This window comes from Giraffa tippelskirchi, chromosome 8 (genome assembly GCF_054371585.1).
Source record: "Giraffa tippelskirchi isolate mGirTip1 chromosome 8, T2T-mGirTip1v1.2.pri, whole genome shotgun sequence".
NCBI classification, from domain to species: Eukaryota; Metazoa; Chordata; class Mammalia; order Artiodactyla; family Giraffidae; genus Giraffa; species Giraffa tippelskirchi.
The window spans coordinates 128517028-128530972 of record NC_137282.1 but is presented as its reverse complement, the minus strand read 5'-3'; the positions used below and the strand labels follow the sequence as shown (position 1 = coordinate 128530972).

Here is a 13945-nt window from a genome sequence, read left to right as displayed (position 1 = left end):
TATCACATATCAAGCCAATCAGTTTTATGAATAAGTTCTTTAAGTTTTCAAAGAATAGATACATAATGTTGGAACATAAGACAAAAAGCTTGTGTTAGGACACAGGAAAAGATGAAAAATTTTCTGTGAGATTAATGCAACTAATACCTAAACTAGACAAGAATAGCATGCCCACCATATATAAGCACACACGTACACAAAATTAACTCACTTATTAAAAAGGTACAAAATCTAAAATAAAATTAGCATTTTGAATTCATCAGTACTGAAAGACCTAAGAGAGTTTATCCAAGGAATGCAAAGGTGGTTTAACGTCGGAAGTTTATTGAGGAATTATATATTAAAGGAGAAATCTATATGATTATCTTAACAGATGCTGAAAAAGCATTTTATAAAATTCAATATTTCTGAGTTAAAAAGATTAGCACACTATAAACAAGTTTCTTAATCTGATAAATAATATCTGCAAGAAACCTGGCTTATACTAGTAAAATACCAGAAATAGTTTGAAAAGAAGAGAAAATAATAAAAATAATAAGAGAATACTACACAGCAGTTTGAAAAGAATTGGGCTGGAAAGATCTCTAATATATTGTTAAGTAAGAAAGCAAGTTACAAAACAATACGTATACTATGTCCTCATTTGTATAAAGAAAACCTTGTATTTATGTACACATGTATACAACTGCATATAAAAATAATATATAATCCAAAATAAATACACAGTGTAAATAAATACACTCTTCAAAGAGTGGGAATTTGAGGCAGGGAGAAGGGATGAAGGTATTAAAAGAGTATTTTCGCCTTCTATTCTACATAAACCTGTTTTTGCTTTACTTGTATATTTAAAAAACAAAATTGAAATTTAAGAAGACAACAAAGTGGCCAGCAAATAAGCAGTTTAAAAGTCATGGTTTTGCTTTGACTCTATTTTTAGTCTACAAAAACAGCCAGATGACACTACAGTGCCTGAATAAGTTCTGATCCAGCTAACATTGTAGGATAGAAATAATTTCCATTGGAAAACACTGCTAAACTGCTCAAGTCTTTCTGCATTTTGACCAGGATTCACTTAATGACCCCATACATTGATTCCCAGTGAATTACAACCATTCAATTCAATACAGCATATAACTGTACATTATCATACTGTACCGCAAAGTATCAATCTTTTTAGGACACAGCCCTAATAAAAACAGCATGCTTTATAGAATCAGCTTCAAGATAAATAAATGCACTGGAAAAAAATACCTTTAAATTAAAATCAAAAGAGACATTTAAATTTTCGGCATTCTTCATTATGGGAAAGAATTTCCCACTTTGAGACTATTATATATCAGAAAAGCTCCATCTGTTGTATAATTATCTCTGATAAATGGCCTGATGCTCCAAGCTTCATTAGAGAAAAGGGAAGGGAAACACACATACAGAGAGAACTGTAAATAAATCTCCTCGCCATATTTCACTTAAAACCAGCCCAGCAGGAAGTCATAAAATATTTTTTAATAGGTAATATTTTCTAAATGTTCTACTAGAATAAGTCAGCTGGTTTTGCACACTATCTGGTCTTCAAGTAGATAGTCTGAAAAGAGAAAACTAGCTTTACTTAGCAATAATTAGAAATTTAATTGGTGAAAACAGACAAAAGTTCAGCCACTCGGTGGCAGTGATATTAATTTTCCAAGGGACTGCTTTGTCAGACAGGAATCAAGACTAGCGCCAAGGAAGCCCTACGCGCGTTCAAAGACCCAAAGGCAGTCTCAGAAGAAATCTGTTAAAACACACCACCATTTTATTTTTTAAATGTCTGGGGAAGCTAGGCTATGACCAGGAACCAGTTTCCAAGGAAACAACAGAAATCTCTTTGTTTAACCAAATTAATTTAACCACAGATAAAGAATGCTCTCAAATTTCTATTTTGGGAATCACTGTTATATTAAAGGAAAATCCAGCCAGCACTTGGAAATGAGGCTTTATTCATTAGAAGTCTTCACTAACATTCCGGTTAGTACAGTTCTCACTTTTTCTGTATATTTTCTTTTGGTTACAACAAAATCATCTCTTGTGTATATTAATATGTAGTAGAGAAAAACAGGGAAAAAATATTTCAGCATTACGGATAATTAAAAAGGGCCCAGAGCTGACTTCTAGCCTTGTCATGTGACTCAAGGTAGGTCACCATTCAAATCTTTTCCTCGTCTGGAGAATAAGGACGAGACTATGTCAGGACAGTCCCAGAAAAATGTTTGTCAAAGGGCTCTGTAAAATAGGGGTTGACGAACTTTCTCTGCAAGGGACCACTGGGTCTCTGTAGTAACTACCCAATTCTGCTGTTAAAATGCAGAAGCAGCAACAGGCAATACATCAATGAATGAGCATGGCTGTGTTTCATTAAAAACGTATTTATGAACATCAGAATTTGAATTTCATATAATTTTCACATGTTGTAAAATTACTGTTCTCTGGATCTTTTTCATTTAAAATCACTCTTAGCTCGTGGGACATACAAAAACAGGTGATGGGCCAATTTGGCCTTTGGGTTATAGTTTGCCAAGTTCTCTTATAAACTATCGCTTTTTGTGTGTATGGGTTGTTGTTTATCTCTTAGTATGAGCCTCTAGAGAGTTCAGAAAGTGTTCTGTATGAGGAGGGCCCTCCTTGTTAGATCAGAATGTCAGAATATTTAAGAACAAGTCCATTTCTTGCCATTACCCTCCCCTAGTAGCAGGTGTCAGTTCTCTTCTTCTCCTGCCTAGAAAGAAACAGACAAGCCAGCTCTCTACCAACACCTGAACTTCCATCCACTATGCAGTGGGACTGGCCAACCTCCCCTTCCCCCAAACAAAAGCCTCCACAAACCCTAGCTAAATAGGTATGTACATCGTAAGGCTCCCAAACAGGTCACAAGTAGGGATGTCCAGGCCTTTTAAGAGAATAACAACAGAAAACCTAATTTATAGGAGAAATAGAGAAAAATGTCTTTTAAAAAATCTTTTAAGTCCAATCTTGTAAGACTCTCACTTGAGGTGACCAGTCAGCTGCCCATCTTGTTAAGGCTGTCAGAGCAGATGCACTATAAGTCAAGAGAAAATAACGGAAGTGATTATCAAGTACAGTAAAGACCTAGGTGAGAGCAGACAGCCTGATCCATTAACACCTTCAACTGTGACCCACCTAGGAGAAGAACAGTGGAAAAAGAGGCAGCAGGGGGTTGCGGACATTAACAGTATCCTCTCGAGAGCAGAACTTCCTCCCATGCATCCACCCTGACGGCTTTAACAACTAGCTCCAGTGTTCAACCCACAACCTGACACTTTCTTCTCTTTCTTCAAAAGCTGGCTCAAGAAATAAAGTACAAACCACAATTTAGCACCTCAATGGAAAACCTGGAAATTGGCAGAAAAATAATTAGGTAGTAGCAAAAGCATTAAGAAATATATGTGATTTTATTCTTTTTAAGTGTGCAACATTCAGTCCTCTGTAGTCCTTTACACTACAAATCATCACACAGACAGGCAGCTACTCGGCGGCAGCTGGCAAGCCAGGCTGCTCTGGGATCTTAGGCAAGAGATACAGAATCATCCGGGGCCTCCATTTCCACATTTGCAAAATAGGTACGGTCACAGTACCCACCTTACAGGGCATTATGAACAGGAGGCAGGTTAAAACAAACAAGTATCTGGAACAGTGCCTGATACTTATAAGCACTCTGGTGATACCTGTTTACCATCTTTATAGCGTTTAAATATTATGACAAGTCCTTTTGGTCACTGTTAGCATTTTGTTTACACTGTGTTTTGAAAATGTTCCTAATGGCTAAAGGTTCATGGAATCTTCTGCAGACACACATAAGATGGGATAGGAAGAGACGTGTGAGCTCAGACAAAGAAATATCACTTGGAGCTTTTGGACACCTGTTTTATTTGACCTTCAGTCAAGGAGTTTTAACAAACTCTTTTAGATAAAAATCTGCCCTGTTCTCTGCTTTATACACTCTTAACCAATAGTTCTTACCTTATCTGCAGTCTTTTAAAAACTGTATTAACATACCCAGACTCTTGCCACCTGTTATGTTCATTTAACAGTTGAGAAGCAGAAAGTAGATGTAAGCACTACTCATTCTCTTGATTATTAGGAAAGAAGACACAGCACTTCTGGTTCTACACAGAAACAACAGATCCATAACTACTGTAAAGTTTACAAATTAGGCTGTACTTGGAATTCCAAACCCATTTTCTAGCACCTCCCACACCTTACTTCTCCATAACTCTGTGGGGAAGCTAAGGGTCAACAGATGGAAATCTGATCTCCTAAGAATACTAAAAGATTAATATACGTAATCCCCTGCTGCCTCTTACTCCACCTAGGTACGTCACAGTTGAAGAAACTATGCAAGGTGTCAATGGATCAGTCTGTCTACTCTCACCTGAGTCCTCACTGTACTTGGCAATCATTTTAATTATCTCCTGTTGACTTACAATGCATCTGCCCTGAGAGTTTTAACAAATCTTTCTTTTCTTATCCCCATAGCCCCCATCCACAAACCAGGAACACATCTCCTCACTCTAGCATAGTTTTCAACCTAGGTGAGATGGCAAAACCCACCTGAGAAAGCTGTTGCAAATGACATGCTTCTTAACCACTATTTCTGCTACTGCCTCCCTTTTACTCTAAAATTCTTGTGCACCTGTCTAGAACAAGTCAGAATCTCAAGAAGAGGTGTATATATTTGAAACAGTGACCTCCTGGTGGACAGAGACCTTAATCTTACTCATTTCAGTACCCAGCACTTAACCAAGTGTCATTTAGCAAAGACTGCTAAATGAAACCACTGAAATAGTTTATTAAAGAGTTTATTAGATAACCAATCATACCATCACCAAACTGAATATTTTCTTATCAATTTACAGCTTCCTGCAGCATTTTCACAATGTTGAGGCAATATGCTATGGTTGTTGAAAGTGATAGGGATAGAATAGGATAGTTATACAGGCAGCTGTACAGGTCCCAGTAGGGGTCTACAGGTAGAGAGGGAAACCTAGGGAGACCATTATGAGTTAATGATCACTCAGGAAAGTTATCAGAAAGAATGGCGTGGAACAAAGCAGGCTTACTTAACTATAAAGCTAAAAATAAAAGCATGAGATATGCACCAGGTCATGAGATAGAAGAAAAATGTTACAACTCCTATTGATCTGAGTAAGCATCATGATAATCCTAGTTTGACCTCACAGGGTCAGACACTCCCCTGCCCGATATGAAGGAGGAGCAAGCGATACAAGAATGACTCTACTCAAAGAAGGCAGTCTTTTCCCCCTCCCTCACTTTCCCTTGACTATATTATTATAGCCCACTTAACCTTCGAGCCAGAGCTCCCTCACCTGTCTGCCTGCATCTCTCTCACAAGCATCCTATATTAATAAATCTACTTCTTGACTATCACTTTGCCTCTTGCTGAATTCCTTGTGCACTGAGACACAAAGAACCTGAGCCTCAGTTAAGTCCAGACGCCAAGTAAGTGTTTCTAATTAAAAGACCGTGGGTTCAAATCCCAATCAGGGTTTTGGCTAGGTTCAAGTCCCAGCACATGCGTTCAAGTCCCAGTTTGAGGTGCACGGTTTCAAAGGCACAGGCCTCGAAAGTTTCAAAGGCTCTGGCGCCAGATCAGTGGGTGGCAGCATGAGCTACACCAGGAAGCAAGAGATCTAAACTTCAGGTAGCAGTTATTGAACCATTCTATGCAACTGCCTCATCTGTAAAAACAGGGTTAATAAAAGCACCTATCTTACAGGGTATTGAGACTTATATGTAAAGAGCTTAGAAGACAGTCAAACACTTCATAAATATGAGTGAACATTTTCATTATTATTAACAAAGCCCATACCCTACAATGAAATTTGTTCCTTGGCTTTTATGACCTTGAAAGTGAAAGTCACTCAGTCGTGTCCGACTCTTTGCGATCCCATGGACTATACAGTCCATGGAATTCTCTAGAAGAGAATACTGGAGTTGGAAGCTTGCTCACTATTATTCGCCTCCTCTCTGACTTCTTCAATTACTTAGTCTGTTCTGGTTTCTGTCAAAGTTCTATCCTCACTGCTTTTCTTTCTTCTCACTCTCGGCAATCTCACTAAACTCCTAAGGCTTCACCTATCATCTGCGTGTGGATGAAGTCAACCTTGACTTCTCTCTCCTGAGCTCCAATTCAGGCTGCCTAGTTGAACACTTAAGTCATCACTATATCTCAGATTAGCAAATCTCCTTTCTCTAGGTCTGTGAAAGGCCAAGATTTACAATGAGCCCAACAAGAACTGGGAAATGAGATTAGCTTCTGAGAGTTTCACTTAAACGGTTAAAGCAGTGATGTCTCCAGAAAGGGAATGGATCTGAAACTCATTTTGGGTTGGCCAAAAGGTTCATTCATGTTTTTCCATAACATCTGACAAAAAAGATCTGAATGAACTTTTTGGCCAACCCGACAGCTACACATCCTTAATCAGACTGAAAGTATTTATGTGTATCAAAAGAAAAAACATGGCAGTCTATAGCAACCTAGAATGGCAAGTCACAGAAACACAGAAGTGCTGTGTCCCAGGAGCTCAAGAGCTCAGGGCAGGTCTAAGCCCAGGCACAGGAGGGGAAAAGGGTATGAAGATGGAATCTTGTGCTGAACACAAGACCTTCCCTGTATGTGCTTAGAGTCACCTGACAATTAGGCTCACTCAATTAAAATTTCACTTCATCTAACCCCACTTGCTCTGAGTTCATACTTTACTATTTGCTATGTAAATCCTTTTTATGGATCTGCTTCCCATAAAGATCTGACTCCAGAGAAAATGTTTTAGTCATATACCCATATGGATATAGTGTTATTATTTCCAATCCCTGTTACAAGGATTTTTCATGATGAATTCATCAAGTAACTTTTGGTTACCCTGTAAGTTTCCACATAACCTTAATTACAGAGAAAGAGCTGATCTTACCAACATGTTGTTGTTTGGTCACTAAGTCGTGTCTGACTCTTCACGACTTCATGGACTGCAGCACACCAGGCTTGCCAACATGAATATTTCTATTCTCTATGGCAGTTACATTTTGCATTATGAATAAACTGATTAAAAGGATGAGTTCTGAAGACAAATGCCTGACTTTGGATCCTGTTCTGGTTTCTACTAGTTTGTTATGTGTGTGTGCTTAGTCACTCAGTCATGCCCAACTCTTTGGGACCCTCTGGACTGTAGCCCATCAGGCTCCTCTGTCCATAGAATTTTTCAGACAAGAGTACTGGAGTGGGTCGCCATTTCCTCCTCCAAGGGTCATCCCACATCTCCTGTGTCTCCTGCACTGCACGCGGATTCTTTACCTGCTGAGACATTGGGACCCACGAGCAAATTACTTGATCATTTTGTGCTTGTTTCCTTATCTATAGAATGAGGATAATGAGTATTCACACCTCAATGAGCTGTCATGAGGAATAAAAGAGAAAATACACGAAATATATAGAACAACGTCTTGCACATAAAAAGTGCTCAATAAAAAAAAGCTATTGTTATCTCAGAGCACTTGGGCTGCTCAAGTTGTTTTGATCCTGGCCTGATCCTGATGTGTGGATCCAATCAAATGCTGTTCCATAAAATGAGATCCTGCTCAGCTCTAACCCTGCCTTAGACAAAGAGTCCTTAACCTAAAGGTTGTAGTGAGCTTTAGAAAAATTTTTATTCAAAACTGAGTATAAATGGATGGTGTGTATTTTTCTGAGACAAGGGGTCACAGCTTTTCATCAGCTTCTCAATAACCCCAAACAGATTTTTAAATATAAAACAAAGCCTACTGTCTTAATTATCATCACTACCACTTTCATCTATATTCTCTTCTTATATAATTTCTACACATTCTCCTAGGCCTCTTTCAATAGGTTACAACAATTTAAAAATCCTCTCTATTCAATATTATCTAGTATAATCCTTCCCTTTTTCAATACTGCCAGGTTACTTCTCAGAATAACTGTGGCAATGTTACTTCCTTTGCTCAAAGACATGACTACCGTCTTAACATCCAAGTATCTTCACTGAGCACTCAAGCCTCTATGGCATGGCCATAATCTACTTGTCCAGCCTTGTCCTCCATAAACGGCCCTAAAGGAGTGAGTCACTTGCCACTGAAGACTCCATGCAGCTTTCCTCCGTGTGTCTGTCTTCAAAACCAGTAAACCCGTAAATCAACACCCTCCTTCAACAGTCGATGTCTCTAACACATGGAAAAGGACCATTAAAATGGGTGCACACGACTGTGTATCAGGGTTTCTCAACTTTGGCATTACTAACATGTCAGGATGGGTAATTCCTTGCTGTGGAGGGTTTTCAGACACATTATCAGAGGTTTACAGCACTGGGGGGAGGGAGAGGAGCAAAAGCGCTCCTGGCAGAGAACTACTTATTATAAGAAATATATTTAATTTACTCTGATAAACAGTAAGCTCTTTGAGGACAGGGACTATGGCCTTTTAACTTTTATATTCTCAATTTTACCTAGTATGATGGTTTATGATTGGTTTAGATAAACATTTGTTCTCTGCTGAAGTTAGAAGACAGACTATTCTAACCTACCATATTCCAAGGATTTATAGATATTCTATAAATTTGAAATACCAAATTTCAACCTGTTAAGTAAAGCTTTTAAAGGTAAAAATGGCTATGTCATTAACATCACTATAATTTTCAACAAACTGTCAATTATAGTTGTGCTCTAAAGGAAATGGTTATAGCATTATAAAGCTTAAGTGGACAATGGACTTCCACATCATATATATGATAATAGTATTCTATCACTAAGGACTTACAGAAGAGTAACAGAAATTACGTCCTCCTTCCTTCAAATATCCTGTGTATACAGGATATAGTGTTATCTCAGTTAACTGCCTAGAAACATTCAAAGCCTATTTAGTGAGAAAGGCAAGGCTTCAATGGAAGGTTGCTAAATCAGGTTAAGTTCCCTAGACCAGTGGCTCCTCAATTCTTGATGCATATTAAGAAGTCTCTGAAGAATTAAAAAGAACCTATCACTGAGCCTCCCTCCAGACCAATTAAATTAGCTCCAGGGAATGGTACTGAAGATTAAAATTGTTTTAAAAATCCCCAGTGAATTCTAATTTACAACCAAGGCTGAGAACTGCCCTAGACTGGTTCAAAACCTCATGTACCTTGACAGTTAACATGAAAGGCACTCTTTTTAGAAAAGTTTAAGCTCAATGGAAGGCTGAAACTTACTCTCTACCTTGCTGACTTGGGCCTGTACGTTAACACTTAATCTTGAGTTAAAAGAGCTGCTAGCCTTTTCCTGGGAGAGGCATTACAACGAAACTCATGGTATGATCCTTAGGCTGCCTTCTCTACCACTTCACAGGATCTGGGCACTTACAGTCCTCTTTACTCGGTGAAGTTACATTCAGTTCTGTCGGAAGCGGCTGCTGGCTAGGACTAAGAGTTGGCGTGGTTATCGAGGTATTGTTGTTGTCACTGGTGGTCTCTTCGGAAAACAAATCTGATTGGCTGTTACTTGTACTTGGAGTGGAATCATCGTCTGGTTGTTTCTTTTGAAAATCTGAAGAGAAAGAGTGAAAAGAACAAGTTTAAATAAGGAGTTCACAATTACCTTGGATATTAGAAAATAATGAAAGTTAGTATAAAACTTAAAACTAATTTGAGTGATTAAAAAAATGTAACTAAAATACTGGTCAAGGCTTAGAAAATTGGTGGATGAGTTAAAGATGTCCGTTGTCCCTGTATTATTCAGGTAAGTAGTGGACATACTGATTTTAATGTAAGACTCAGAAAAGCCAAATGCATGTTAAAATTTTAGGGGTAAACAAGGATAAAAGGAATAAAGAAACACTGTTCAAACTAATACTGGACAGGTAAGAAGGTGAAAAAGAGCCGAGGAAAAAAGCAGGGTAAACAGAAAACAAATAATAATGTGGTAGGAATAAGTTCAGATATACCACTAGTGGTAATAAATATAAACAGGCTAAACTTATCAGTTAAAATACAGAAAATTCAAACTGAATAAACAAAATCCTGTTTGAAAATTATGGAGTTTCCAAGAGACATACTAAAAATATTAACATGAGAGAAAATTTTTAAAGTATATAAACAAAACACCAGTAAATACAAATGATTAAAAAGCCAATCACAGCTACAGTACTGTCAGGAAATGTAAACTTTGAAGAAAAAGCATTATGAGAGATAAAGAAGATTATATAATAGCAAAAAAAAAATTACCAGAAATATAAAACTCTTATTTCATCTATATACACCTAAAAACAAAGCCTCAAAATATGTAAAGCAAAAATAGTTCGAAATCACTGGAATCTATGAGATTCAATGATTGGAATTTATGGGAAACCGACAATTAGATAATGAATTTTTTTAAAACACATGTGGAATATTTATAAAAACTGCCTAAAACCTGGATAAATTCAGACCACACATTATGTTATAAAGCAAAAGTCTCAAGAGATAACAAAGAATTAGTAAGAAATAGGCATTATTAATTGACCAGAGAGCAATTAAGTTAAAAACTGGTAATAAAAATCTTATATATTTGCAAGTTTTTAAAATGCATTTTAAACTCAAGGGTCAAATTAGACATTAGAAAATATGTATAATTAAATGATAATATAATTACTACTTATCAATATCCAGTAAAGATAAAGATGCACATATATTACCTATGCCCTAGTCGTTCTATTACTAGGTATATACCTCAGAGAAAATCAGCACACAAGTACCAGGATGCTGATTATATACTGTTTATAACACTAACAAGTCTGCAGCAACCTAACTGTCCATAAATCATAATAATATTCAAATAGTGGAATAATGTACACAGTGAAAATAAATGACTATTGCCACAACACATCAACATGAATAAACCTCAAAATTATGTTGAACAAAAAAGAAAGTCACTAAATAATATAGTAAGATTGTACTACATAAACATTAAAAACATGCAAAACAAATCATATATTGTTTAAGAATATGTATCTCTAAGTCACTAAAAAAATTAACACAGTTCAGGACAACGGTTACCTCTGAGATTGGGGGTGAGCAGTGGGATGCAAAGTGAGAGCTATACAGAAATATTCAAAATGATAGGTAATGTCCACTGGCAGAGAATAGATTAAAATGGTATATTCATTCATTGATGAAATAATGTATGGCAGTTAAAATATTAATAAATGAATAGAGCTATAAGTACAACAGAAAATCTCAAAAGCAATGCTGAGAGAGAAAAGCAAGCTACAGAAAGACATACATGTCTAACGTGCTGTGTGTGTTATACTCAGTCATTTACTCCGTGGAAGAAAAGTTATGACCAACCTAGACAGCATATTAAAAAGCAGAGACATCACTTTGCCAACAAAGGTCCATCTCGTCAAGGCTATGGTTTTTCCAGTGGTCATGTATGGATGTAAGAGTTGGACTATAGCTGAGTGCCAAAGAATTGATGCTTTTGAACTGTGGTGTTGGAGAAGACTCTTGAGAGACCCTTGGACTGCAAGGAGATCCAACCAGTCCATCCTAAAGGAGATCAGTCCTGGATGTTCATTGGAAGGACTGATGTTGAAGCTGAAATTCCAATACTTTGGCCACTTGATGCAAAGAGCTGACTCATTTGAAAAGACCCTGATGCTGGGAAAGATTGAGGGCAAGAGAAGAAGGGGACAACAGAGGATGAGATGGTTGGATAGCATCACCGACTCAATGGACATGAACTTGAATAAACCCCGGGAGTGGTGATAGACAGGGAGACCTGGCGTGCTGCAGTCCATGGGGTCGCAAAGAGTCAGACACGACTGAGCAACCGAACTGAACTGAATGCTCAGTCGTGTCCAACTCTGTGGCCCCACAAACTACAACCTACCAGGTTCCTCTGTCCATGGCATTCTCCAGGCAGGAATACTGGAGTGGCTGCCATTTCCTCCTCCAGGGGATCTTCCCAACTCAGGGATCGAAACCTGCACTGTGTTTCTCAAAGATTTTCTAATTTTCTGTTGTCACTGAAGTCTTTCCGGGGCATCTGAAACCTTAGAACTGAACTGAACTGAACAAGGATCTTCAATTCTATATGTAATTTTTTTTATTTCTTAAAGCCAGTGGTATGTATGTGACTGCTTAAAGTATTATGTTTAGTCTCTGTATGCTTCCTTATTAAAAAACCTTATGCTAGTCTATGAAGTACAGATAATACTTTTCTGTATCAATTCAGAGAAGGAACACAAGATCCTGTACACTCCACATCACCTTAACTTTTGAACCAGAGAAGCTGTTGTTACGCTCAATAATCTCATCAGGGTCACGATTCTGACATACTCTGAGCATAAGAATTGCTAGCATTTATGTTGCATTTACCATGTAACAGGCACTGAACTAAATGTTTCACCTATTTAACTCATTTACTTTAATCCTCCAAACAACCCTACCAAGGGAGGTATAAATTACCACCACTTTGTTGATGAAGAAACTGAGGTTCGGAAAATTCAGGTTAATTCGTTCCAATAGCTAGTAAGCAGCAGAATCAGGATTTAAACATAGGTTTATCTGACATGAAAATTCATGGTCTTCAGTCTTAACCACAGGATGTAAATTGGTGTGCACTAGACTGACCCAAGGAAAAGGCCTCCATGTCAAACCCCCACCCATTTACAGCACCAAAGGGAATGCAATGGATTTAGCCAAAGAATCACTAATCTGCTGTGCCCATCAGTGATTTAAATTCTCTACTACTTCTGTGTATTTATTTCTCCTAGCCACTTTCTTACTCTTCAGTGTTTTGACATTTTAAAATGGCTTATTATCCCAATGTTAGTTGTACAGCACTTTTAGAGAAAAGGGTACTACATAAGTGGAATAAAAATATTGCAGATAATGCTTTTGTTATATCCTGTCATCTCATTAGCTCTATGTCAATAATCATTGTGTCCCTCCTATAGCCACTTCTCTACCACTTAATTGGAAATAAGACCCTAGAAGAATTGAAACTGAGTCATCATTGTACCTTTTAACAGAATCCCCAATGCCTCAAGACAGACACACACACAGAATCACTCACTGAGGCACGATAACTCTTTCAGGTTAAATCACGTTGGTGTCCGAAGACAATTACCAGGTCCCACCTACACAATCTCCAGCCCATGTTTGCCATGTTTCTTGATGTCCAGGTGCTCCTCTTTAAATAAGTTTCTTTTGTGAATCTGCAGCTGACATAATGTACCTTCTTTTAACCCATCCTCTCACTGATGTCTTTTATGTACCACCACAGGACGATGGTGTGAAAAAAATCACAGGGCTAACAGTATTCTTCACAAACCAAACTGACTGCAACAAGGGAACTAGTAGAAGCTGTATAAACTCTCCATTTCAATTCAATAAAGAAATCAGAAACAACAGAATTTTACAACCAGAATTAACTCTAAAGATCCAGCTGAATCCTCTCACTTTACAGATAAAGCAAGCAAGAGCCAAGAAAGATAATGCAACTGACCAGACGAAATTCACAGTTAATTATAAGAGTTTTCTAACTCCTAGGCAAAAGTTAGCAGCTTATACGAAACAAAAGCTTTAAAGTCAGATCTAGAAGCAAATTCCAGAGAAGGCAATGGCATCCCACTCCAGTATTCTTGCCTGGAAAATCCCATGGACGAGGAGCCTGGTAGGTTTCAGTCCACGGGCTTGCGAAGAATCAGACAAGATTGAGTGACTTCACTTTCACTTTTCACTTAAATGTATGGGAGAAGGAAATGGCAACCCACTCCAGGGTTCTTGCCTGGAGAATCCCAGGGACGGAGGAGCCCGGTAGGCTGCCGTCTCTGGGGTCACACAGAGTTGGACACGACTGAAGCAACTTAGCAGCAGCAGCAGCAGCAGCAAATTCGGACTTTGCATAT

The 13945-nt window shown here is 37.9% G+C and overlaps 1 protein-coding gene across 2 annotated transcripts in view; it reads right to left on the bottom strand.

Annotated features, from left to right (window-relative positions):
• Positions 1 to 13945, bottom strand: part of ZFAND3 (zinc finger AN1-type containing 3) — a 318359-nt gene that overhangs the window by 65928 nt on the left and 238486 nt on the right. For both annotated transcript variants that reach the window (XM_081523213.1, XM_081523214.1), the window contains exon 3: positions 9418 to 9600. In XM_081523213.1, the coding sequence (XP_081379339.1) occupies positions 9418 to 9600 (183 nt within the window). The remainder of the gene's footprint in view (positions 1 to 9417; positions 9601 to 13945) is intronic.